Below are 27,767 nucleotides of genomic sequence, written 5' to 3'. Positions count from 1 at the left end.
CTTCCTCTCATGATGGGGGCCTTCACAGATCTGTAGGGACAAGGCCAAACTCATCACAGTAGCATTTATGCTATTTTGGTATCTTTGTGACTAGTTCTGTAATTCTCAAGTGAAAAGAAGATGTGGGAAACTCAGCTTTAAAAAACTGTCTTTTAATCTGGGTTTCTGTAGGCCGGTGATCTCAAACTCAAGCCAGTGTGAGAGGATGCTCAACTGGTACCTTTATGAATAAGCATCCGAGCATTCTGCCCAAAGAATAATGGTTTGCCCAAAGAATTCCTGGTTTCATGGCTGTGGAGCGCCCACCCTGATTAAAGCAATCTGGCATAAAGCTCCGTGGAATCTTTTAAAAACATGGTTCTCAAAAATGATGATGACAGCTTCATGGTCTTTGAGGAGATTTGAGCTTGCTGATCCTACTGAACAGTCAAAGCTCAAGGCCATCTGAAAACTGACAGCTTATTATCTCTGAACATACTTTAGCCTCACTAACAAATCGAGTCTCTGAACTAGTTAAAAAGTGAGTTGCTATACAAAGTAACAGGTATCCAACAGATGAAAGATCTCCAGCTTTTCCACTACATGCCAGGCTGCCAAGCTCAGGATCAGACACCCAGAGGCCACAGAGACACAAACACATGAACAGAGCTCATGGGATTCGACAATGAGTCAGCACAGATTCCAATTATATCAGAGGTGAATCCAGGTGTAGGGGTCTGGCTCAGCGGTTAAGAGCATGTGTTGTTCTTGCAGAGGACCTGGGTTCAATTCCCAGCACGCACATTTTGGCTCACATCCATCTACAGCTCCAGTTCTAGGGGATCCAAAAGGCATGCACAGAATGCACATGCATACATGTAAGCAAAACATTCATACATAAAACATAAAGGAAGTAAATCTTTAGAAAGAATCCAGGTACATCATAAATAGAGAAGAATAAACTGCAATCATGGATGAGGTCAGCTCTCAGAACATACTTTGTGAGGTCTGGCGCTAGGTGAGGAGGTGGCTTATGAACAACTCTAAAATGTGCTCCAACAGACGATATGGAAAACAGACCCCCAAGTACTACAAGAGTATCAAGAGTGCACAAACACTAAGGATTTTCTTAGATTATTTAATATTGGTACACAAATCTTATTACTTTTTTTTTTTTTTTTTTTTTTTTTTTTTTTTTTTGTTGTTGTTTTGTTTTTCAAGACAGGGTTTCTCTGTGTAGCTGTGGCGCCTTTCCTGAAACTCACTCTGTAGACCAGGCTGGCCTTGAACTCAGCGATCTGCCTGCCTCTGCCTCCCAAGTGCTGGGATCAAAGGCGCAGCCACACAAATCTTATTTCTGACCGGTAGTTAGCATAACTTCTGTAGCCCCAAAGGGTTCAGATGCCCAGTGACGGCCCTGTTTCAAATCGACCTGATGAATCCAGGCAATTTCTCAGATGCAAGAGTAAAACCAAAGAGCAAATCACCAGTTGGCCAAACTGAATAATCAACTCAAACAGACAGACAAACAGACAAGAGTAGCGACAAAACCTCACTAAACTTGAATCGACCTGAGAGGCCAACCCCTAGTCTTGGAGCGCATGCTGGGAACATCTGAGAGGTGGACATGTACACTGATGCTGTTCCCACCAACGTGGCATCCACGGAAGCACAGCCATAGACAGAAACACACCTTCTTTAGGGGACACTCCTTTCCCTTTGGCCCGTGGTACAACAGTGCCTCAGCGGACATTTGATAGACTGGCTGGCATTTTATTTAGTACTCAGATAACGCAGAGACCACATTCTACCAAAGCCTTTGAGACCGTCTCCTGGGGACTGTGTCCCGTTTCTCATCAGAGCTCTCATGACGATGTGAAATAATTTTTTTCTTACAAGGTGCACTGAAGGATGTTCCTGGAAATAGCTTAAAGCAGGATAGTCCTAAGTGGAAACGGAGGCTTACGTTATTAAAATTAAGTTGTATTGATCACTGTCTACTTCAAAGTTCCTTTCTATAGTCAAAATTATCCTGGTCTTAATCTATTCGAAATCATGTTAAAGGAAAGACCTGCATCCATGTTTAGTCCATGCCTCTAAGCCTCACAGTAGGTGACTTGGTATGCTTTTAAATAAATCAGTCAAGAGTTGTATTTACAACTAAGTATTACTGATAAAAAGGACTCATTTCCAATGGCCAGTTGCTTGTTCCAAAATGCTGCTCATGCTCAAAGTTCTACTGGAAACTTGTCTTTAGTTACTTCCTGAGTAAACCACTGTGTCACAGAAGGTAGAGTGCCTTTATTTTGCTGTCACTTTTTACTTTTTTTGGAACAGTTTTTTACCAAGCTAGACCCCCTGATTTTCCCTCCCAGACTCTGACACCAACGACTTCGATCCTTTCAGAAAGTCTAGTGACGCTTCAGAGTCAGGAGTCTACAAGGCGCGGGGTATGCCACAGGATGTGCAAGCACGCCAAGTCAGTCTCAGGAAAGAAGTTATCAAAAAAGGACTGGGGTGACTGTATTCCTGGAACAGGCGGACACGTTGCTTGCAGAATTACTTTAAAAGCAGGAACACTTGACTATGGAAGCGCTGCTGTGCTTACAACCCATTTCATTAGCTAACCAGACCTTGTAGCATTGACGGCCGTAAGTAAACACGACCCCAGGAAAGAGCGCCACTGTGTGCTTCCCACAGAGACGTGCCATGGACAGTCCTTGCCTGAGAGCTGAGGCTTCCGGTAGTGGCAGGTTGGAGGTGAGGATTTTAAAAGTAAGAAGGTCAGACGGTACCATCATCAGCAAAGCACCATGCCTTTGAGGTTGGAAACTATGGCTACTAGTTAAAAGGTCAAGTCCTCTTTTGGCGACCAAAGCTCAAAGGGGGGCCAGTTCTGTCACTGGCGAGCTGCACTGTAAGGGCGACACTATCTTTCTGTCAAGAGTCTTCAAGCCTTCTCTGAAGGGCATGCCTCCTAATAACCTTCATTAACTTCTGTTTGGTTGCCTAAGAGTTGGTCTCTTATCCAAAAAAAGTTTAACACAGTCTCAAAAGAGATTGTGTTTATTTAAGCTTGTTGGAAAAACATTCCTATCATTTCAAGAATGACTAAATATTTTTCATTCACATAGTTTGCATTCCAGACTATGTTTTCCTGCCTCTGTTGATTACATGAAAATTAGCAGGCCAGGTCTGATCTATTAGATGCAATTATTATCTTCCTGAGAAAAACCACGAGGCTCTTTAGCAATAATGCCCTTTAAGGTAGGGAAGGTGGACAGCAGGGGCCGAGTCCACCCCCGCATGCTGCTTCTGCCAGGAAACATCCAACTGCCACAACGGCTGGAGCTGGGAACTCCGAGGCGGAGCCTGAGCATCAGCTCTGAACGATTTTGAAAGATGCAGCCACTGGGCAATTTAAGAGTTTAAGGACCACCGCCATCTGTATTTGCAAAGTGCTGATCAGCCCAGGTATGGCCACTCAAATCAAACGCAAAGTGAAAGGCACAAACATACAGAAATGGAACAGCTGCCCTGGCTGTGAGCGAGAAACAGACCAGCATTTCTCCCCAGCTCAATGACTTCTGCACATGTGGGTTCCCACCTGTTTGGCTACTGCTGTAAGTGGGAGATCTAACAACTATCAAGAGCCACTCATGGAATGTGCAAAAATACGTCTACGTATAGCTGTGAAAAATCATAAAATCTTGACATCTTGATTCAGATGGGCGGTGTCTTTTATATCCATTTCATCTATATTTGCATACTATTTTAAATATCTCAAGATATCTGAAAGGATCAGAGAAAAACCAAAAGTACCAAAAAAAAAAAAAAAAATCCATGACTGAAATGTTCTGGCGCTTAGGTTCAAGACCTAGGCTAACACACAGTCAGGTGGCATCCAACATATGACCTTATTTGGACAAGCAGAAAATAGACTGTGTTATATTTTAATTTCCATTTATGGAATGTATTTCCAGGACATTCAGAGTTAAAAGATGAAACAGCATGCCTAACAGTCCTGAGGCTATTACGAGTATTTTATTATTCTTGGCTTACTAATAATAGCAGCATGTATGGCACCAAGGCACTGCCACCCATAACTGAGTTCTAATCCCTATAATGTAGCAGAATGTTAATAACATGCGACCTTGTGGCATCTCTGACTTCACTGCCCTTCTGGGGGGGGCGGTCAGCCAAACTATCCTTGACTCCCCACTACCGAGGCAGTAGCTTAATCTTTTGAGATACTGTGCAGTAAAGGAACATTATGGGCAAGGCGGGGCTGGAAACATGTTTTTTTTCTTGTTTCAAGGAATTCCCACCCAGATATGTGCCTGGTACAGAATTTTCTGGCAGGCCAGTAGAAATCTCACTCGAAGGGCAGTTTGACTCAACTGTATCGTCAACATTCGTGAGAACGAATTATACTACTGTTAAGAAACAGTGAAGACCGATGTTAAGGAAGACAGAGTATCTGACAGACCTCCAGTGAGTCAGAGGAGCATGGTGTTGAGATTTCTGATGTTCAGGTGAGGTGCCTGGCTAACTCCAGACAGGTAGAGACACGCCTAATGTCTGAACCTCACAGTGTCCTAGGCAGAACCAGGAGCCCCTAAGTAAGACAGACATCCAAAGAAGCCAGGTGGTGGGGGGAAACAGTTGATTTTCTGGCTCAATCACATTCCATCTTAAATCTAGGGAGTGTGTGTGTGTGTGTGGGGGGGGGACCCCACACAGTGGATTTCTTATTCCTCCGCTATAAGAGTTTATTTAAGTCCAGGTGAACGGAATTAGAAGGGCTGCCTGATGTCCAGCCGAGTGCGTGTTAACAGCTAACAAGTAACGCTGCTTTAACTTAGTGTGGGGAGAAGTTATAAAAAATACCGAAGCAGAGTAACAAGACGGACCCTCATGCACTCAACTTCGAAAACCTACGAAGAACTTTGACTTCCTGGCCTAAGACAAAAACTGGATTTTGCTTCGGTTTCAGAGAAACATTAAAAAAAAAAATAGAGAGGAAAAGTGAGTTTCACCCAGCTCCAAGCACCAACTGGCAAATGGAACATCACTCTGAATGCCACCCTTTACAGTGTGACCTGAGTGTTTAGTTCTTGGAAAGTGATGGACTCTGGAGTTGGCTCCACCATCTTCAAGGTTGTCGGAGTTATCGGCTCTTCCCCAGAGGAAGCTCTGTGTGAGCCAGGGGAAGGAGTACTCGGTCACAGTGGTCACCTGGGCGGGTCAACCACCACCCAGAATGAGACAGCAGATAGAGGCTGACCGGAATGCTTCAAGTCACCCTGTAATTCTTATCTCTTGTACCGGGTGTCACCGCAAAGTGGGCCCCACGCCTGACACCTGACAAGTCACTTATCTTTTTCTTCTTCAGTAAGCACATCACACATCTTAGCAGCAGGTTTCCTTCTCTGCCTTATTTTACCTTCAGCTAGAAAAGTTTTTAAAAAGAAATTCTGTCCTTAGGTTCTGCATGGTATTAGCAATCAGCCTAGGCAGTTTATGCAGGTGATAGTATTGAGGAGAAAATTACCAAGTTACTAAAAACACCTAATTGTGGCACAAAAAAAAAATCACTCTTGCCTGTGTAAAGAAGTGAGTGACAATACAGTGGGACATCTACACACGAGTGCAGGGTACTCTGAAAGCAGTATGTATTCAACAGGACAGTTGGCATTGGCCTGAGCCTGGGGAGACCTTAATAAAGCTTTGAAATTCCAGCCTTGAGGAGCTGAACCAGGAAAGAGCCTACTTCAGATTACACACCAGTTATGGAAGGCCTCAGGGGCTACCTCTGTGACGGAGCCAAGAGCAGTGTGCTTGGTCTAACTCCCAGCATGCAAAGGGAGGCTGGCGGGTCCATACCGCCTGGAGCTGCAGGCCCATGGATGTCAAATGTAGGTGACACTCTACACCCTGACTTCAAAATGTGTTTCAAACACAAGCACTCCAAAGCTGTTCTTCCTCAACTGGTCAGGGGTCCAGATGGCGGTTCAGGCTTTGGCTAAGGTGATCCTTTCTTATTAGGCCATTTCTCAGACAAGAAGACTCAGACTCAAAGGAAGTATTGGGTTTGCTACTCCATTCTCACTCTCCTTCCTTCCTGCCTCTGCTCATAGTTTTTTTTTTTTTCCACCAGAAAAGTTTTTAAGCGTCTACTTACATATAGTCACCATTTAATAATTGAGAAGAACATGGGGAATTCCTTGTCTACCATGGATGTGGCCTCTTTGTGGGGTGCAATATATGGTCTGAGGAAGTGTAAGTATAAAGTGCAGAGGCTGGGCTTTGAGGACACAGTGCTGCTACGTGCCTGCTGTACAGCCTAAAGAAGGTACAGAACCTCTGAGCTGTGAGCTCCGCGACGATCTAGCGCCTGCGCTAAGGATCTTGCAGGATGAGGTGGGATGACGTTCTCACTGTACTCAGTAAGTGAGCAAGCAATGTTTGTTACTAGGGACTGCAAATAAGAGGGTACTTAGCTCACTGTCCTTTCTACTTTAAATTTTAGATTTAAAAAAAAATTAAGGACGGGTCTTTCATGTATATACCCATATTGCAAACCTCCTATTTGTTCCATGCATTTCTATCCTAGCTCTTTTTGAGTCAAATTAAAAACTAACGAGACTAGCTGGGCATGGTGGCATGCATCTTTTGTCCCAGCACTCTGGAAGCAGAGGCAGGCGGATTTCTGAGTTCGAGGCCAGCCTGGTCTGTAGAGCGAGTTCTAGGACAGGCAGGGTACACAGAGGAAAGGTTGTCTCAAAAAACCAAACAACCAAAGCAAACCAAAGGAGACTGATGAACAGGAGGAGATGCGGAGAAAAGCCAGCAAAGCCAGACAGGAGGACGCAATCGGCTCCAAGACTACAGACTGAAATGGCCTGGGCTTATCTGTACGCCCGAATGGGGTGTTGACAATAACTCCGTAAGACTTCATTACGAGAGCACTTAAGTGACAAACTTCAAAAGCACTTAAGTACTTCTGAATCAAGTTAGCTGTCAAGTGACAGCCTGGTCTTCAAGGGTTCCCAGATTCGTGTTCCGGTCCTCTGGGAGCAGGCAGTCACACAATGCTGTCACTCGGAAGGTAAGGATCTTTAATAACAATGGCGGCCCCCAGGTTCTCTCTCTCTCTCTGGAGGTCCTAACACACTACATTTGGTGGTTTGTGAATTATTCTGGAAACATTCAAAGCTGCAATGCCTGTGTGGGGTTCGCTCTTCTAATTTCACGTTCTGAGTACCCCGAGACAAAGCTAAAAAGAGAGGGTCAACACTCATGACGCAAGTGTGTGTGTGCGCGTGCGTGTGTGTGTGTGTGTGTGTGTGTGTGTGTGCGCGCGCGCGCGCGCAGGAGTTTACTACGGGTCTGAATCGCATACACGCCAGTAGTTCTGTTTATAAATGATTTTGGCTGATGCCTCATTTCTGACTCAGTAACATCTTGGGATTTTTTTTTCTTATTTCATATCATTCTTTTGCTATTCTGAAATCACTCGACATTAATAATACTACGGAATGGCTAATGAGAAAAATGTATTCAAATGGTTGCATAGATTTTCTTGGACTCTATACAAAATGACCCTCTCAGCTTGTATGATTTTTAAAGAAATATTTAGTAATGCTTATGATTTATCAGTAACTTCTCAGTATCAGTCTCTGAATTTTGACTCTGTATGAAGAAAAATCATTCTGCCTTTATCACATCTTATGTTGATAACCGCGGAGAACCAATACCATCCTTTGCTATTCGGCTTGGGTGAGAAACAAAAGAAAAACTAGCCGAATGAGTTCTCCGAGGACTAGAAAATGCAATCTTCTGAAAGATCCGAGGAAGACAGATAGAGACAAAGAAGGGACCAACCAGCAGGAGCTGAGAGGTGAACTGATAAAAACACTGTGTTGTCAAGGCCGAGAGGGCCCCCGAGACAGGGGGCTGCAAAGGCGATTGTGAAGGTGTCTCAAGAGCACCCTCTCCTGAGTTCTGGGAACCGGGGTAGAGGGTCAATGGATGATCACATCCCAAACGCTTATAGAAATTTCCCGAGCTGCAAACGATCTCCTACTCCTGCCACGCCACTCCAGTCTCTCCCTGACAAGGGGCCAAAAGCCAGTACTGAATGAAGATTCATAAAGGAAGGGGAAACACCCAGTGTGGGCCAGCAGGAAAAGCAAAATAAAAATAGAGTTCAGCTATGCCACACGGTCTCTCTGAGCCTTTACTTCCTCATCTCTAAAATGGGACAAGAAGGCCTTCGGCACAGCGCCCATCACAAAGGATACACAAAGTTGGGCGCAGATGTCAAGTTCATACCTCACAACACTTCAACACAGACATGCCTTCTCTTCTCCCCGGTTTAATTGAAAATTCGGCCTAAGTGTGCTCTGGGAGGTGTCTCCTTTTCCCTTTGGCTTCTCTAGGCTGCAGGCGGTTCTCCATCAAGGTCTGGGTATTAATGGCTCACTCACACTGCAACTCTTTCCCTAAGCTGTCAAGAATCAGGTCACAACTCTGTGCAGAAGCCACAGAACCCAAACATGAAGGGACCCAACTAACAGTGGTTACCCCGACACCTCTACGAGCTAAGACAGAATCAAGGGCACACATACTCTGCCCCCCCCCCACCACACACACCCCAGTTCCGTAACAAACTCTAAAAGCTTCATTTTGAACTTCGGCAGCAATATTTGAGGTTAAAAGGTTGGGTTTTTAACAGAGCTATGTGTTTATTATGATGATGATGATGATGATGATGATGATGATGCTTATTTTATCATGTACACACTGGGACTTAAATAGTCCAGGTTGACAACAGACTGTCCATAACTCTTAGGGTCGGGTCCTGCCACCCTACCTCCATCAGCAAGGCCCTCTTGCCAAGTCCACTGGGGAACACAGCTTTTCCCATGCTCCTCTCTGCAGTTCCACAATGCTACCTGCCTTCAGGGGATGGAGAGGAGTGTGCGAGGGGGTGGTGAGAAGAGTGTGGGAGGGGGTGGTGAGTTCCACCAAATCTGTCATCTGGAAGCTATAGTCTTGGCGGGTGGTGGCTGTACTCTGTGCAGAGAACAGTGAGGGGACTGACGATGTCCACAGTACAAGGGCCCTCCAGCTTTCATTTCTTTTATGTGGTTTTCAAGGTCTTAAGTAAGTCCAATCCCTCTGAGGCTAGCTCACGCCATTCGCCAAACTGAAGCCTTAATGCCCGACAAGTCAGATGCTGGGAAAGGATGTCTTGAGACTCTGTGTCACAGGCCGAGGGGAAAACCAACCACTGTTATTCTGCTAAATGAACGCGGCCATCAAACCACTTCAGATGCCATAATGCTGTACCCATAGATCCCTGCATCAGGCAACCCTCGTCAGAGAAGCTGCTTCTTCTAGCAGATGGCAATTAACACACACAACTGGTCCATAAAAAAGAAAAAAAATCCTTAAAAAAAAAAAAGACCTTAATTAGATCATTTTCTGGAAGAAAGCCTACCCATTTCTTATTACAAATTCTACAGGGATCCATCTTCAACATAGATTTTGGCCTATATTCATTCATTTTACTATGCAAAATGCCTCTTAAGCATGGATCGCCTATTGGCTTTGTCAGAATAAAAAAAAAAATCCAATCACCTCACATTTATGAAGACCGACATGGGTGAGTCAAGAATGTATGCAAAGTATCTTCTCAGGGAACAGGAAGTGAACTTCATAGCAGCTGGCTCAGAGAAATGAACCTAGCACTGCCTTAGCTGCTCTCTACAGGGCAGGAAAAAGGCGCAGTCAACGTGGGGAACCAGGTCATAAGGCAAAGAATTAGAGGAACCGGAAGCCACGGTCGTCTCAGCCTTAGCCGTAGACGGGGGGGGGAGCAGGGTCCTCAGAAGGAGGCACTAGCCAGTGTGAATCGCCGTTGAGAGTTCTGGGATTTTCTTCTGGCCGTCAGCGCTCTGGGGCTACGAAGTACCACAAGTTGAACACGCTGTGCCTGAGTTAGGGCTCTAACTTCTGATTTTATTTCCTTGTCTTGACTTTTGGGTATTAAAGCTGGCGTGTAGTGAACTGACTCAGAACGTGTCATGTGTTCAGACAAAGCACATGCGCCCTGCTTAAAGTAAAGCCCATGCTGTTCTCATTTTAAGTTTGCAACACTTTCCCCGAACGACGAATTTGGGTTGTATAATAAATTTGTCTGCAACCGGCAACAGCACGAAGCAGACATTATGCCCGAAGGAAATGAAAAAAAAAATATGGAAAACAAGACCACACTGGCAGACGCTTCCTCGACAGGAGCCGTGGTGGCCAGACGCTCATTAGATTTGCAAGGTTTACCTTCACACACGGGGCAGCACTCCCCGGGCACCTTCACGGGGTGCATGCAGCTCTGCCCACAGGCCGTGGCCACGCAGTGAGGTTCTCCGTTGATGCACTGGCAGAAGGTACAGTCGTCTTCCCGCCACCGGTCCCCGTGGGCGCGGATCTGGCCATTGGCGTAGCAGCCAGCCGGGTTGTTGTAAGGATAGATGGGATCTACGGCGAAACAGGAGTTCAGAATGAGACTGAGCCTCCCAAACCTGGCCTCGGCCCGCCCCTGGAGGCGGTTTCCTCCAGGTTCAACCAGTGGGAACTGGGGACTGACGGGAAGGGGTCCCTGGGGCTCCGTCCACAGGCAGCAGTCATAACGGACTTTCATCGTCTCATCCTGACACTGATGTTAGGAGGGATGTGACCTAAAAACAGGTATGCTGGTGCCATCACTCCTAAGACTGGCAAGATACGGGGACAGAGACAACCTTTGGTAGTTAGAAAACGCAGGTCCGTTTTAGGCTCTGAGAAAGTCTTTTGATGTGCTGAATTAAATATTTTTTATACCTCGATTTCACTACCTGCAAAGGAGAAAGAGCATTGTTCCTTGAACTCAAAATGATAACTGCTACCTCTGGGACGAAGTGAACTGACTGTGGTGGTCTCCACAGGCCAAAGTGGACACTGGGAAGGGGCACAGTAGGTCCTCAATGCAGCCTTCTGCGTGGCAAGGTTTGTTTGGACATTCCCTGGGTCACTGATGGCACCCTGGAGGAGGACTGTATTTATACCCTTTTCCTTCCCGTCATTTGGGCAGCTAAGTAACAGTCAAGGTTGAAAGACAGAATTAGACAAGACTACCATAAAAAGAAATATTCTGAAATGACTGGCAAGCATATAAAAATAATGGATGCAAAAATAGCCTCCAGTATCTCTGTAAGGAGAACCATCGGTAAATCACTCCATTTTCTTTACTAAAAATACATTAAAACTGACGTCAATGAGTAAGACGAGAGAGCCCAGGTTAAGTGCAGAGGTTAGTGCGGATTCTAATGAGGCAGAGGGCATGTATACAAAAGTTAGATGGAAGTGGTCTACCGACCTTTAGGACTTTCTCAAGTCCTTATAAAAAGTATTACAGCGCATACTGCGTTCTGCTTTGAGCTTGGATCTGAATTCTGGGAGGTTGAGAGGTGATCGGATGTACGCACAGGCAGCTCACTGAGACTATTAACACAGAGGTTCCTATCTGGTTTTTACAACCCCAACTGTGATGCAGTTTCTGATTCTACTGTGAATGAGGGTTGGCTAGAGAGCAATCAGTTGGGAAAGTTAAAAGTTTGCGGTGATTTTCTCTCTTTATGTGTCAACCTCTGTGACACATAAAAAGTGAATTACTTTTCTCCTGTCTTGACTAAAAGAAAAAAAAAAATTTTCCAAGCAAGGAAAGGACTCATTACTATGAACAGCTGCTCAGGGTTAGGAATAGAGTTCCCCTACTTTAGATATTTCAGGTTTTCAATACTGTATGATAAATAAAAGCACAAAGGGATTTTAAGGAAACAAGTATAGAACTGAACAGGCCACCTTGTGAGCAGGGCAGAAAGACTTTGGACTAAAGGTCTGTGACCCAGTCAGGACAAGAGGTTCATGTGACCATTGCTTAGGACACTCTGTGTCACATGATGCCATAGACTCTTTCAGGCCCTGGACCATGGCTTCCTCGCAAACCCAGGTGATCTATGGCTTTCCTGAACTTCAGTTTCCTGATCCTTAAGGGGGTAGGGTGTAGTGGATAAGAATCGGGGTGCCATTCTGAAATTTCATTCCTTACGACCAGCAGAAGTGGGAGGAGTCTGCGGGAGAAACATGCAAATACTCCTGCTTGAAGAAGAGGGGAATACAGAATCCACAGGTACCTAAAGGTCACACCTGACACATGCCTGCTCCTGAAGCTGCTGCTGCAGCCACACCCAAGCTACAACCTGACGAATCAGCACGCCGTTTCCAGGTAGAAATGGCAGCAGGGTCCTGGTTCTGAGCTGACTGGCTGAGACGGATGGTGACCGGCCAACCTAACTCTAGCTGAGCAATGCAAGGACCAATTCCAGTGCTAAGGTGTAGACAACCTTGGTCCTTAGGACTTACTAAGTCACCACTACAGCTGCGGGGCAGCAACAGGAAGCAACCCAGAAATCACAGGTCAGCTTGTAGAGCCTGTGACCACCGACTGTGCCCCAAATGGAGCTCTCCTCGGGGAAGTATTTCCACATATTCTACTAGGCACTATCAACATTCTAAAAAGACAGGCAATGGCGCCATTACAAGGGGACTCAACATTCCTCTGAATTACATCCGTTTTGAAATAGAAGCTCTGACCATTCACCCCTCCCTGGGGAGCTACGCCCTACCTTCGCACACAGGGCAGCACTCCCCTTCAGGCACATAGTATCGTTCGCAGTTCAACTCCCCACACTGAGCAGTGAAGCAGATGGAGACGCCCCCTTGGCATCGACAGAATCGACAGTTGTCCATTCGAAACATGTCTCCGTCGTAATACTCCACGCTGTTGAATACGCAGGCTGGCTTAGTTTCTGCAGAGAGTCAAGACAAACAAGGCATGGGGAGAGGGCGTATCTCCTGGGGCCCCACCCACAGACAAGGGGATACACATAACTAAGGGATGCTAAGAGGGGGAGACATAAACCTACCCGGGTTATACAACGCCAAGTGGTCAGCTCTGAACTCAAATATATACAAGTGACACTAGATGGGCTGAGTAGGTCTCGTATTTATTTATTTAGGCACACACACACATGCTCTCCTCTCTCTCTCTCTCTCTCTCTCTCTCTCTCTCTCTCTCAAGAGGTCATGATTTCACGAGGAGCAAGGTGGAAGGGGGGAGATACATAAGAGGGGTTTGAAGGAAGAATGGGAAGGGAGGAAATGATGTAATCATATTTTAATAAAAGAAACTCAACTACACAGGGCACATCTGAGGTCAGTTTTGAGAGGCGTCTTTGTACGTTTTGAAATAGCCTCTAGAATGTTCTGTCACAGCAGGAAGTTCTAATTTGATGGAAATGTTCTAAACTGAATTTAACCCTCGCGGAGGGACGAGCGCCCAGTTAAAAACAAAACACACAGTTATCCCATTCACACAGAGGAACTGAAATGCTCCCTGGCATGATCTATCCTGACTTCCTCCAAGCCATCACAGGTAACCCTCTAAGACCATGACACTTGTACGAGAGACTGTATTTTACTAATTCTCTGTCTTTGAACAAGGGTCCTGTTTTCATACTGGCTTTTGCTTTGCTTCCCAAGATTTAGGTAGGGCCTGTTCGCTCAGCTCTTTGTTTCCCTTCTTGGCTTAATAATCGATAACGAATTATTAGTGCTAGGCCAGTAACATCCATTACCTCATTTAATCTCAATACAAAGATATGAGGCAGGTATGATCACGAGGTTAGAAGCGATGGAATTCTAGATCATTTGTCTCAAATCTGCATCTTTAGCAAATGGCAGAACTGAAAACCATAGTCCTTGAACTGAAAGCTCGCATTCTACATTCCATCCCATGGTTACTTCTGCTAAGGATTTAACATTTTCATATTCAAAACTTTCAGTATGAGACCAATGTTTTTGTTTTTTTTTTTTTGCTGAAAACTAATACCAATCAGACAAAAAAACACCATCAGAAAATAAAACCACAGATCAGTATCTCCTGTGAATTGAGACAAACATTCTCAAAGACGCTACTACCAGGCCACATCTTACGGCTATAAAAGGGGTCAAATACTAACTGGCATTACATAGTGCAAAGCTGGTTCAATCATTCAAAAATAAGTTCCTTTTAAAAAGACATGTCAACCGAATAAAGGACAAGAACTACTTCCTTGTATTTTGCATATTTTGCAGAGTAAACATCTGAAGGAATCCAAAACTCTTCCATTATAAAAACACTTAGCAATAAGGACGAGGAAGAAACTTTGGTAACTTGATAAGTAGCGTTACTTTGCTTTGGATACGAAGTGTATTCTCAGTCCCACCATCACCCAAGGACTGTGTGTTGATATGTGGAGATATACATGGCTTGTAAGGGCACAGACTTTATCAACTGGTCAATCCATGAAGTTCCCAGCTGACTGGATTATTAGTGGAGCCTTGCTGGAGGAACCCGGGCATGCCTTTAAAGGGTCTATCTTGTCCCTGGAGCCTTCCTCTCTCTCTCTCCCTTCCCTGGCTGTTATACGCTTTCTGTAATGATGCTACTGTCTCGCCACAGCGCTAAGAACCACAGGCCAGGCCACAGTGAACCTGGACCATGAGCCAAAACAAACCTTTCCTTTTTAAGTTGCATTTCTTAAGTATTTTTTTTTAATCACACTGGGAAAAACGCTAACACAGGGTCTTCAAGGACTCACAGATAACATCATACTTAGCAATGTTCGGAGACTTAACTCTCCTCCCCTAAGACCAAGAAAAAGACAATGATGTCTGTTCTTACAACATCAGCTTAACATTATAATGCCAAGACAATTAGGGAAAGGAAATAAGTAAAAAGTATCCAGAGTGGAAAGGAAGAAATAAGCCTATCTATAGAAGCGCATGCCATGATCTTAAATAATAATAATAATAATAATAATAAACCTAAAAAATTCACTGGAAATCTATCAGACATTATAAACAACTTCAGCAAGGTTGCAGGGTACAAATTGCAATATAAGACAACTGAATTTCTATACACTACCAATAAACATTCAGAAAATAAAGTTTAAAAAAATCTTGTTTCCCAATAGAATCAGAAAGAATAAAATACTTACAAAAAAAAATTAAGTACAAAACTTATGCTCTGGTCATCTATTTAAAGAAATTAAAAAGTTCTAGATAAAATAGACACAGACTGAAAAACAATGTTGTTAAGATGAAAATATTCCCTAAATTAATCTAGTACTCAGTGCAACCCCCAAATCCTAGCTCATTCTTTTGTCTAAACTGACACTCTGGTCATAAAACTCACATGGAAACGTAAGGGATTAAGAATCGACAAAATAATCTTTAGAAGAAGAACGAAGTCAGACACGTCACACTTCCTGATTTCCAAACGCGACCCAAAGCTAGAGTGACCAAGACAGTGTGTGCAGTGGGAAGGACAAGACAGGACACTTTCCGAACTGAGAATTCAGAAAGGAACTATCAGCATGACCGTTTCTGACAGGAGTGCCAGGACAATTTGATTGGAGGAAGGAAGAAAAAATGGCGCAGAGACAACCACATGCTAAAGAATGGAGACCAATCTGCTGCTACGCCACTAACAGTACGTTCAATGAGTCACTAGGGGAAGGAGTATTCTTTCCAGACTTCAACATCCCGTCAACTGTGAAGGGACACTGGGGCTCTGGCAGGCCTTGCCCTTCTCCCCTATTCCCTCTGCCTTGCTAAAAACCTTTAGATTACATTCCTACCAAGGTCTAGTCCCTTATTTGGCCCCTTCCTCCTCCTGAGGCCGACTACCCAAGTTAAGCAATTAGAAGCCCCCTTTGGTTTACCCAGTTAACATGCCCTGTTAAAATTTAGCATCTCAGCCTAATACAGGGTTCCCTCCTTTACCTTTATAAACCTCCATTTGCCTATGGGCCATGTCTGTCTCCTCTCTATCCAGAGGCTGTCTTTTGTCTCTCTGGGACAGGTCCCTGCCCCCCCTTTCCTTGTTCCCTTCCCCTCTCCCTGCCCCCTGTCTCCTTTACCACAGCATCCTAGCCCATTCTAACACACATTTCCTCTTCTTCTCTTAAAGTTATACCTGCAAAGTCACTGGCTGCTGTTTTTCTGCCAGAGTCAGAAAGCAGCCACTTTAACTTTTCTTCCTTGCTTAATAAAGGATCTTTCGGTGGGGCGGCAGTGGTGCACGCCTTTAATCCCAGCACTTGGGAGGCAAGTGGATCTCTGTGAGTTCGAGCCCAGCCTGGGCTACAGAGTGAGTTCCAGGAAAGGTGCAAAGCTACACAGAGAAAACCCTGTCTTGAAAAACCTAAATTAATTAATTAATTAATTAAATAAATAAATAAATAAATAAATAAATAAATAAATAGACTCTCCGTGGAAACAGGTGTTTGGGTGTGGTTTGTGCTGAATTCAGGGTTGGGAGGGAGCCCCTGATGTGAGGGGTGGGGGGGGGTGGGGGGAGTGGAGTGGGGGGGGGTCCCTTTCAACATCCATTCAGATTGGGAAAAAAAAAACTAAGCCAACCAATATTAATTATTTAGCTTCGTTAATTAACCACATTCACCACAGAGGTGAAGCCACAAATCTCAGGGCAGGGTCTGAAAGAGGAAGGAATAAAACTCTGGTCATGCACTGAGCTGCCTCGGGATTTGTTTTCACGGTGGGGTGTGTAGAAGCTTCCAGGGAAGAGGCTTGATTGACAGGAGAATGGGGACAGTTAGTCAACCAGCTAAAGCACCGACGGTGTGTGTGTGTGTGTGTGTGATGGGGGGCAGGAGTCAAGTTTAAGAGAGATGGAGAGTCTCCAAAATTACAGTCCAGAAAACAACCTTTAGGTAAGCCTTTCTGGGTTAAAACAAAAGAAAACCAATCGGCAAAATGAAGTCTTGACGTTTGATGTTGCAATTAATCAGTAAGAGCTTTCCAAACACATGTGTGATGAAAAAGCTACTGGTGGTCTTGGAGAAGCAATGCCCAATTACTTCCTCCCCTGTTGATGTCAGATGTGAACCTTAGGGTGATGAAGAGCTGGCCACGCCTCTCTACTGGAGCAGAAACAGTACCGGTGGACTTTGCACACCTCGGTATGGAAGTGTCTCTCAGTGACAGCTCCATGTGCTTTGTGTTGGGCAATTTCTTTCTTTCTATCCACCCCCGCCCCCCTCACCCTGGAGCTGAGGACCGAACCCAGGGCCTTGAAACATTCTACCACTGAGCTAAATTCCCAACCCCTTTGTTGGGCAATTTCTATTTCTCTATTCCGTGAGCTTCTCTTCCACCTCACGTGCCACAGCTCTTGAAGGAGAGAGCCGTACTATAGACTGCTGGAGGACTCGAGTTCTGATCGGCTGAAGGTGACCGGTATCCCAGGGAAAGGCTGAAACACGGAACTTCATAGGAAATGTGAAGATGGAGGACCACCCCCAACCCTGCTGCATTTTTTCTTCACTCTCAGTGGAGGGCAGCTTCTAAGTTGCCACTGGTCTCTTTCCACTGTGTGGTGACCTGTGTAGGAAGCCGAAGGAGGGACAGGCGTGTGACGGGGGGGGGGTGGGGGGTGGGGAGTGCAGGGGGTGCAGCTGGACAATCTCTCCGAGTGTCCCTCTGATTGATAGAATTAGACTGATATAATTAACCAGGCATAAAGGCTGCCAAGTACCGGAAGGGGAAACAGACCTTTTCTACTGGATACTTGCGTTCTATGCCAGGAGATGCCAAGGAAACAGGAATTTAGAACGAGGGAAAAGGGACAATACTTAAAACACCGCAAAAGCCCCTCATGAGCACTAGCTTACTAAGGCTGTGGGAAACAACAGGAGTGTTCAATAAATAACACCCCAAACAGAGTCTTTCCTTCAAACGGCTGGATTCTGTCCATTTCTGTATGGCAAGACACTCTGAGCTTGGGCCCTTGCTGCACATAACTGCCATCCAGACAGGGGGTTCTTCACAGACGTCCTTAGTCACTGCTTTCTTATTAACACGCTCCAGATTGGGTTTATAGACCAACATCTTACATGATGAGAAAGCTGATTTTGAGTGTGTCTTTCCTGTGCGCGACTTTACTTCAGACGTCCCAGTCTTTTTTTTTTTTTTTTTTTTTTTTTTTGGTTTTTCGACACAGGGTTTCTCTGTGTAGCTTTGCACCTTTCCTCGATGTCGATCATTAGACCAGGCTGGCCTCGAACTCACAGAGATCCGCCTGCCTCTGCCTCCCGAGTGCTGGGATTAAAGGCGTGCGCCACCACCGCCCGGCCAGATGTCCCAGTCTTAATTAAGATCCTTAAATGTTACCGTATGTTCAAACTCTGTCCTTTAATGCTGCTGGGAGATCAGCACCACAGGGACAGGCAGATGTCTGGAACAGTCCAAGAACAGGCTAAAAACACAAGCCACACCGCATCCTGCCGCCTTCCTATGAATTTAGTCCATGCCCACCTTAAACTGCTCCAGGTTAATCCTGTGCACATAAGCGACCTGCCTTTCTCCCTCCTGCCTTCCACCACTCTTGGCATGCCTGAGAAAAGTGAAGCTCTCTTCCTGTTATTCAGGTGACAGACTCTTACACTGTTGAACATGGAGTGACCTCAAGTTATACCTAGTCCTGCTCAGTATGCCCAGTATTAAAGATTATATAGCTGAAACGATTTCTGGAAGTTTCAATCGATAAGTTTCCAATACCAAAATACCACTGATTTACTTGGGGGAGCATATTCTATAACTAAGTCACCCTGGAGGAGTCGGATGCTGATGATGTCATTCACACCAAATATTCTATTTATCTAGGTGCCTCGTGTACACACACCGGGAAGCTGTGTGTCTGAGCATGACGGCTGGTTACTTCCGCATTCTACTACAGCTTGTGTCTCAAGAGCCAGAGCCTATGGACTGAGAGGTGGGACATGCGTACCATGCCAGGGGAGATAAGGGCACAACGCAGCAGCCAGGCATGTTGAGGGGTGAGGTCAGCAGGGCAGCTCCAGCTCACCGCTGATAAAACATCTGCCTGTGAGCTGGGGCAGATACAGCTGTTTCTTGAAGGAGGTGGCCGACGGGTCACCACTCAATCCTATAACTTGTTCCCGTGGTTTCTGGCGTCACCGCTCAAGAAACCTTCCTCTCAGCTTGCACCAGAGAAGCCCACGGCAAACCTGTGCTGCAGACGGCCACTCTCTGCTCCCCCGTCCACCAACACAAGACGAGACCAGGTTTAAGGAGCGAGCTCTCCGGTCTATTCATCCAGTCTAGGGAACTCAAGAGCTCTGGAGTTCATTGTGGGACCATTTTCAAAATTTGCATCTTTATGTATGTTTTTAAAAAGTCACGGGAGCCCCACGAGTGTGCTCAGGAGCCGAGTCTTAACTCTGAAATCTCTGCTTCGACATGAGAGGCTGGTCACGTGAACCGTCCGTCCATCTACTCTTTCCTCAACTGAGGTCTACCTGTGGATGTAACTGGGGACTTCTCAGACCACAAGACGGTAGTAATCCAGACACCAAGGTCCAGCTGTGTACATCCGCCCTTTCACCGAGTTTCAGCGGTAATTCTTGCCTTCTGTTCAGGAGCCTGGCATCAGGGTACTGGTTTCTATATCTGTGCTGTTGAAGCGACCGAACACATAACATACTGCTCGGTGTTGCCGCCTTAATTTCCATGTGAGAAAGAAGTCGCCATTCGGGACTGTGTGTTGCTCCATCCAGCGGGCCTTTTTGCCTCTACGAATAAGAACTGCGACTCTGACCCTACATCCTTCTACATTTTAATGACGGGGAAGCTGGGGGGCAAGGCGTGATGTTTAACTCTGGCAGCTACATGGACTACAAAGACACCCCCATCAGCCTGCATACTTGTGTGGGCTCTGTTTAATTTTCACTTTCAACTGAGACTGACAACCTTATGACTAGTCTTCTCCCTTCTAATTAATATTTAACCACTATGTTATTAAACCTGTTCTCAGGGTATAGCTGCCCCAAATCCTTGTGGATAAGCAAGTTCCTCTCCGTTTCTTCTGGTTCCCTCCCTCCCCCTGGTTCTCCTTCCCTGATCCCACTGTCCTTTCCTTGTACCCCCCCAACACACACACGCACGCACGCACGCACGCACGCACGCACGCACGCACATACACACACACTCACACGGGCACTCACATGCACAGGCACTTGTGCATACACACCAGAGAGACATATAGACAGAGATAAAAAGAGAAAGATTGAAGGAGAGACTATGATATAAATCATACAAATTCACATATAAATACACATGGATGGATGTACACACGTACCTGTCAAAATAAACAAAATACACGCAAAGACAGATTTAGCCTTAAAAATATCCCATGGTAATGAATTATAGTTCTCACAGAATACTGCCTAGTCTTCTACAACTGAATGGCCAATATAGTACAAGACAATACACAGCAGGACAGGAAACAAGTAAGGATAACACAACAAATCCGTGGTGAGAAGAAGCAACTCCAGGGAACACCGTAACTCACTTTGGCTGTCAGATGGTCAATTCTATTCTTAAGGTCAGGGTTCTATAAGAAGTGTCTACAAGCAAGGGCAAGCCACGAAGACTGATATCAAGGTTGCTGAGGAGGCACGGTCAATGTTCTGATTGATAGCAAAGCCTAGCACTTGTCTTTCAAGGAGCAAAGAGAGACGACGGGCGATCTTCCTTATCCAGAGAAACGATGCAAATGTTCTGCATGTGTTCTTGGCAGAAGAATGACGTCCGATGAAGGTGTGGGACCGTGGAACACGGGGTACCCCTGTGAAGTGACCCCTCTGTGGGCTGGTGTGTTATCAGTCACTTCTCAAGGGCACAAAGAGGGTTACCTATCAGATCACTCACTTGCTAAATCAAGAAAATCTGGGGACACCCCCCCCCCCCCCCCCGCCGCGGCACGTGATAAGCCAACATCCGCAGACACGTGATGAGACAGACGGACGGACTACCCTTCCGAGCAGTTCCCCTTATGGAATGAAGGAGAGACAGCCGTGCAAGAGAACGCATCTGAGGGACTGCAAAGCCCGGGGATAAAGGGGTGATGATGTCTGCCTCGAGTGGTGCGAGAGTTATGGCATACGTTAAGTCTTCACAGAAAACGGTGAAAGTTAAGCCTTCACAGAGTATCACCTGCAGGAAATCACACTGCGGCTCGGTCAGAAGGGAGAGGTCTGCTTGTCCACTGGCTCGGATTTAACAGACAAAAAAAAAAAAAAAAAAAAAACACTGGCCGGGTGGTAACAGGAGAGATGGGAAGCACTTCAAAGAGATTCAAGCCCATGGAACTTTCCCCACACCTTCCCTTGTAGGTTTCTATTTATAAAATCTGTGTATCGGGATGCTATTACTCTAGCCTTCCTGTCTCCATCCTCCTCCACCAGCAACACCTAGAGTGGCGTTCCGTGAGTGTGGGCAGAATGGGAGCACACGGAATAATCGGGACTATTTATACTTGACGCGTAATCACTATTACTCATTTCAGTCTAGCGTCGTGGAACCGCGGCTCCCGGTGACCACGAGCCGTCCCCACCAATTCCCATCTGACATCGTTCGGCCTGAGGTTTTCCTTAACCACCCAGCTACACTACCACTGTGTCTTCAGTGTGAACGAAAGCAACAAGACACATGATCACGTGACTGGAAAAGACAAGGTCCCGATTCAAGTAGGATTCCGCATTAGGAGGACCTCTTTGTGTGTGTGTGTCTTTGTGTGGCGGGGTGTGTGTGTGGGGGGGGGGTTGGGCGGGGGTCGGGATGTGTTCATGGGAACCTGAGAGCGGGAAGGAGACCTCCCAAAGACTGGATTCTCGCAGGCAGTAGTCACTGCCAGGTTCCGTGTGTGCAATGTATTTTGTGATAGCTACTTAACGGTCCCGACTTTTCGCCATGCGCAGACAGTGGTCGTGGTCTGTGCAATTACGTTGTTTTGCTTTTCCCGAAACATTCCAACAGAGGAGCATGGTTCAGGTTTTTCTACTCTCCCAACGTCTAGATCTAATAAACATCAGGTTGCCAAATACCAAGCTGTCCTGTGAAGGGTGAAGGTAAGAGGCAGGTTCTGTTGAAGGGATCCTATGACACCCGAGCCCTTGATCTAGAGCCAGGAGGGTCAAGTCTAAAGCTGGCCGATACTGCTCCCAAACACTGACCTAAGAAGTTCTCTAACTAGGGAAACACCGGCCTAGAAGAATGAGGTCTTTTCTCCCATGTGGTTTCAGTGAGATTATCTCCAGACATGGGGACAGGACACTGGATGACAGAAACTATGTAACAGGCTCTCTGACCCCCCCCCCCTTTATTTCCCCTGCAATTCCCAGACTGAACTTTGGACACATCAGATCTTACGATCTGCTGCTGAATCTGTGAGGGTCTCTATGACAGTGTGATACGTCCCTCTCTCTTAGCTGCACAGTGACTAAGCAAGTCCCCTCTCTGAGTGACCTTCACCGTGTCTCTAAGCATGCTCCCTGCTCTAACGGGCAGAAAGAGCTAGGCTGGCCCTCCCGCCACCTCCTGCTCCACCAATGTCCACTCTCTGAGAACAAGAGAAACCCCACGTACCATTAACACATTCAAAGACATCACAGCACTTTCCAGGTGTCCCATCTCCACGAGAGACTATGCGGGGAGTAGATCCCACCTCACAAACGGGGAAACCACATAAGTCAGAGAGACACTCGCATCTGAAACCAAAGAAAAGGGAAGGAAAACCCCATGAATAAATAACAACACAGAAGTCGGGAGACCCCCAAACAAAGTGGCAAGGACCTGGGCTACCTAAAGGAGTGAGGGGAGGGTGCCATCAGTAGTCACTTCCCAAACAACTATAGCTCATGTCCTAGATAGACAGCCCCATTTTAACTTGGCCCACCTTGGGAGACACATTGGACCTCATGTCTTAGTTAACCGGGTTGGTATTCGCTGTAACACTCTCAGATGATGTAGGCCCAACATACTCATTATGTCGGTCAGGGATGCTCACAATGAGTGAGTGTTCCCTCCAGTAAGTAGCCTCAGGCTACAGCCTTGTTTCCAGGGATGGGTAGGCATTCTCTAGAGGTTTCTCTTTCTTCCCCCTCCCAACAATTAAGTGATTGGCTTTCCAGTCATTCTTTGTCAGTACGATCCTCTCTAGGAGCACAGTCATCTTGAGCAATATTTAATACGTTTGCGTGCTGTAGACACAACAGACCAAAGACTGAAGTCTCCATACGCAGTGGGGCATGAGGTGTAGGCCAATGGACTTCGTGACAGCTGTCTCGGAAGCAGAAGGTTTTCATTTCTTGAGTCCTAGGCTACCACAGGTGCATGTATCTCTGCATGCAGGGATGAGCTACTGCATGAGCTACAAGCTCTGGTCACTCTTGACTTTAATTCTGCTGTGAAATCTGCCTAGACGTGGGAGCCAAGAAACAGAGGTGAAGCGAAGAAAACAAAGAGGAGAGAAGAAACTGGTTTCTCAGATGCAATGAAATAAGACGCGGGAGATGAGATGCTCAGGCAGCTGGGTACCAGCATCCGAATGTAGTAGTGGGAGGTAGCTGCTGGCCTCTGGTCCTGAGGGCTTCACCGGGAGCAGAGAGGGCCAAAGAGTAGAAAGAGTGATGGAGCGAGATGCCGGGTTGGGAGGAGTAAATAAAGAGTAAATCTCTTAAGAGAGAGATGCTGGAAGGAAACATGTAAGCTCTCATGTATAGTGGGGACGTTGTTCTGACCAGGGGATGGGGCACTCACATCAAGAATTATTAAGAGACTCATTAATTCTGCTTTGTTCCCTTTCTTGCTTAAGTGACTGGCTTGCTCTCCTATTATCTGAATCTTCTATAAATTAAAATACGCTTATAGTCCTCCAGTATCTCAATAATCAGGCCCAGAATGTCAATGATGTTTATAATTAGCCATAGAACTAAACTAAAAAAAAAATGGAAACGAAGTTCAAGTCTGCACCAAAGACCATTAAAAGCCACTGGAAAGATGTGAATGAAACATGGCTCCTGCCACGCCTTCTTTGGTTTTTCCACACGTGATGACGGTTAGATGCCTGGGAGAGCAGGAACGGAAACCACATTAAGGTTTGACTGCAATCATATTTCTGTCTACAATTGAAGATAAATGCCTGTTTGTTTCGTGTGCGGAGTTTTGTATTCCTGCAGGACAACTACCTTCTAGGGCTGAGTACTGTGAGCTGGCCTTTTAGCATCCACTAAGATAATAATCTCATAATCTTTTGTGCTCAAGTGCCTAACGACTACAGTTTTAAGCACGGAGTCATATTGCTCCGATCGCACAGTTTGGTATATTGCTTACATTACTGCATGCGACACTCTGGTTTGTACTGCAAACTGGTACAACTTAAATTCTTCATATGGAGGGCCCGCACCTGGATCCTAGTGTCTAGAGGCAGTCACAACGGACAGCATCCTACGGGAACAGCTAACTGCTTCTATCACATCTTCTGGCATCTACAATCACATTCTGTCTGTTCATGTGTTGCAGAGAATCATTCATAAACACCAAACAGCACATGTATGGCCAAGAAGTATTTTCTCTGGATGCTGTTCTTCCACACTTTAGTACTCTTTCTGTCCAAACACATGTGTGTGGCACACTTCTGTGCCAGACTCGTGGGACCATGGGAAATCACGTCACATTGAAAATCATTACTAACTTTGCCCTGGATCTGCCACAGTCCCCAATATTCCAACACCCCATTATTATCCTTAGAGACCCATATCGGCACCATGAAGATGAACTAAAACTACTCAAAAGTACTTAGTAACTCACTTAGAAAAGGAGGGTCCCCCCGGCCAAATTTTACTACTGAGCCTAAATGGTTGATTGGCAAAGAACCATGATTGTGCAAACTGGTGTGTCCTTGGATCCCGTTCTCTTACCTAACCCCACCCTCTAGCACATGCCTCCTACCCAGTGCCATCCTTTGGATTCCGACAGATTCCTCTGAACCTAAAATCAGCACTTTAACGGATGAACTGAGGAAGGAACCAGAAAAAGGTAAACATTTGGGCTAAGGCCTGATACATTTTATCATCTGTTAGGCTTAGATCATGCAAAACCACCTTTAATTTTTTTTTTTGAATGAGGTGGGGAGGTTAGAAATGGCCCACTAGCAATTTCATACAGTTTAACACAATTCACAGGAACCATCTGCTGACAAGTCTTCTCCGTGCATTCTGTCAGGCGGTAACTCATGCAGACCCCCTGGCTTGCCCGCACCACACAGATGGGTATATTCTTACTCTCCGGGCTTTCCACTCGAGGAAACAAGACTTTCTTTGGAGTCACTTGGAGGAAACGCTGGGCTACAGGACGGTGGAAGCGTGCAGACTGCAATCTGTCCTCACCACCTCCCCTCCTTTCCCCTTTTCACTCCTTCTCCCTTGCTCTTCCCTTGCCTCCTACCCCATTCCCGGGTAAGAGCAAGCAAGCAAGGCCAAAGAGAAAACAGATGGATTAGGAGACTAACGGGAGACAGATGCTTAAAGAGGTTGATGTCATCACTCACCCCTCCCCGGTTTCCTGCGCGGCTCTCCCTCACTCCACCCAGCCTACAACTTTGTTCCTGTACTCACTTCCACAGCCAACAATCTTCTCCTCGTTCCATTTATCAGTGTCTCAGCACACCACTCATCGCCCTGAGGTCCACATACCTTTTCTTTCCAACTATCTCTCTCCCAGCACTTCGCTGACGCTACGCTCGCTCGCTCACTCTCTGCTCTGGGCAAACACTTGCTTTACTGCTGGGGCTTCTGCACCCCTCTTACTTCCAGAGTGTTCTTGGTCTAGCCCATGGGTCCACCAGCTGTTTTTCAGGCACTGGTTCCTTTGAACACCTGAACACACTTGTCTGGGGTCCTCCTCTCCCTTTGTTTGGGTCACACCCCCCTTTTTGCACCCATTATGTAGAGCTGGTATACAAAACGAGACAGAGTTGGAAATAAGGAAAGGACGGATGATATTAGCTAGCTGGGCAAACCAAATGCAGCAGCAAGGGAAAACCAGAGATCCTCGATGGTCAATGCAACAAGCCCCCTCCGGACAGAGCGAAGTGAGGATACTTGGAGCAGCGAGTCTCTGCCCTAGGAGATGAAAGTCATGCACACAGCATCCACCCTTCTAAAATATAGGCTCCTGCACACGGGTTTTCTATTTGCAAGGTTGTGCAGTTACTACCGGCACCTCTTTCTTTACCCCGAGCAGAAACCCTGCATCCTACAGCAGCCTTTCCCCCGGCTTTTCCTGCCTCCGGCCCTGGCAACTACAAATATAAGATCTACCTCTGTGTGCTCACCTATTCTGTGCAGTTCATATAAATGGAATCATAAACCAAGAGAGTTAAGGATATTTTTTTTTTTTTAATTTCAAAGAAGTGGTAATCTGTATCTGCAATGTGCCAGGGTAGGAAGGGAGCCTCTAATGTCATCCTCAATATTAAGATAATAATCAATCAAAAAGGCCACGTTAATAAATTTCTGCATAATGTAATCACAGCTGCAGCTGGGGGGAAGGGGGAACTTGGTTAAGAGGGCCTGAATATAACAGGTGAACAGCATTGAGAAATCACACAAACCCCTAGAGGGCACTCACTTCCTTGGGAGGCTTACATTGCTGGGTAGCTGGCCAACAGGCAGTTGAGTATACATTTCCTCTTTACCTGTAAGTGTCCTTTGCGTCTGGGACTATATACACAGTCCCAGGCAGTGCAGAAGCTTCCAGACACAGCTTACTGGAAGCGTGGCCTCTCCTATCTTGTAGCTTCCACACCCCACTGGATGCTCTGCTTACTCACTCTCGCACCAATGGCAATCCGCCATTCACTGAATGCACCAGCCGGCCCCACGCCATAGTTCAGATGCTCACCCATCCCTGCCTCCTCTCACTTGGGCCCTGGTGAAGACCCCGGAGCCCTCAGGACCACATACCCAAAGAGGATTTCTCCAGGATTAATTTTCCCTCCTCTGACTTTTAACAATACATAGACAGGGTACCAGACTCTTGTAGAATACCTGCTCCGTCTACTAAATCAAAATCATATTGATTCTCCTGTGAGTTCCTCTAGCGAGGGAGGGGATGGCTTAGAAAAGAGAAAAAAAGATGAGCAAAAATTCAACCCACAAGAAATCTGGAACTAACACTTTCTTCATATCTCTCTCTCTCTCTCTCTCTCTCTCTCTCTCTCTCTCTCTCTCTCTCTCTCTCTGTGTGTGTGTGTGTGTGTGTGTGTGTGTGTTTCATGAGAAGAAAGAGCATGCTAAATGCTGGAGTTCTGGCATCACGGAGCAGGTCTGGGACCTGTCTTGACACTAGCTAAAGAATCAATGTTCGTTTGTCTTAGCTTACCAGAGTAAAGAGAGAAACTTTAAAGGACACTACACAAGGTGGGGGTGGCCACTGAACCTGGGGGAAAGGGGTCCTCTGACACCCCCACAGCCCTCTCTGCAAAGCACAGGAGTGCCTTGGGAATGTGCTCCATGGTAGGCGCCGGCACACAGATGGCAGACATTATTCTAACACCCCTCCTCGGGAGCATCTCTCTGGAGAAAGACACTGGAAACTGCACACCTCGGGCATCCCATCTTGCCCAACACAGACACTTATCTCTCTGCTCATGTCCTTTGGTCTAAATTGGGAAGTATTCTAGAAAAGAGCTCATCCAACAGTGGCTTTATCCCACATCCGAAAAAGGCTGCCTGCGCCTTTGAACGGGGAGACAG

The 27,767-nt window shown here is 46.2% G+C and overlaps 1 protein-coding gene across 2 annotated transcripts in view; it reads right to left on the bottom strand.

Annotated features, from left to right (window-relative positions):
• Positions 1 to 27,767, bottom strand: part of Crim1 (cysteine rich transmembrane BMP regulator 1) — a 182,912-nt gene that overhangs the window by 53,372 nt on the left and 101,773 nt on the right. For both annotated transcript variants that reach the window (XM_006984838.4, XM_006984839.4), the window contains exons 5-7: positions 22,597 to 22,718; positions 12,711 to 12,893; positions 10,327 to 10,524 (exon numbers count right to left, since the gene is read on the bottom strand). In XM_006984838.4, coding sequence (XP_006984900.1) covers positions 10,327 to 10,524; positions 12,711 to 12,893; positions 22,597 to 22,718 — 503 coding nt within the window. The remainder of the gene's footprint in view (positions 1 to 10,326; positions 10,525 to 12,710; positions 12,894 to 22,596; positions 22,719 to 27,767) is intronic.

This window comes from Peromyscus maniculatus, chromosome 22, assembly GCF_049852395.1.
Source record: "Peromyscus maniculatus bairdii isolate BWxNUB_F1_BW_parent chromosome 22, HU_Pman_BW_mat_3.1, whole genome shotgun sequence".
NCBI classification, from domain to species: Eukaryota; Metazoa; Chordata; class Mammalia; order Rodentia; family Cricetidae; genus Peromyscus; species Peromyscus maniculatus.
Note: the sequence above shows the minus strand (reverse complement) of the source record. Positions and strands in the feature narration are given on the sequence as shown.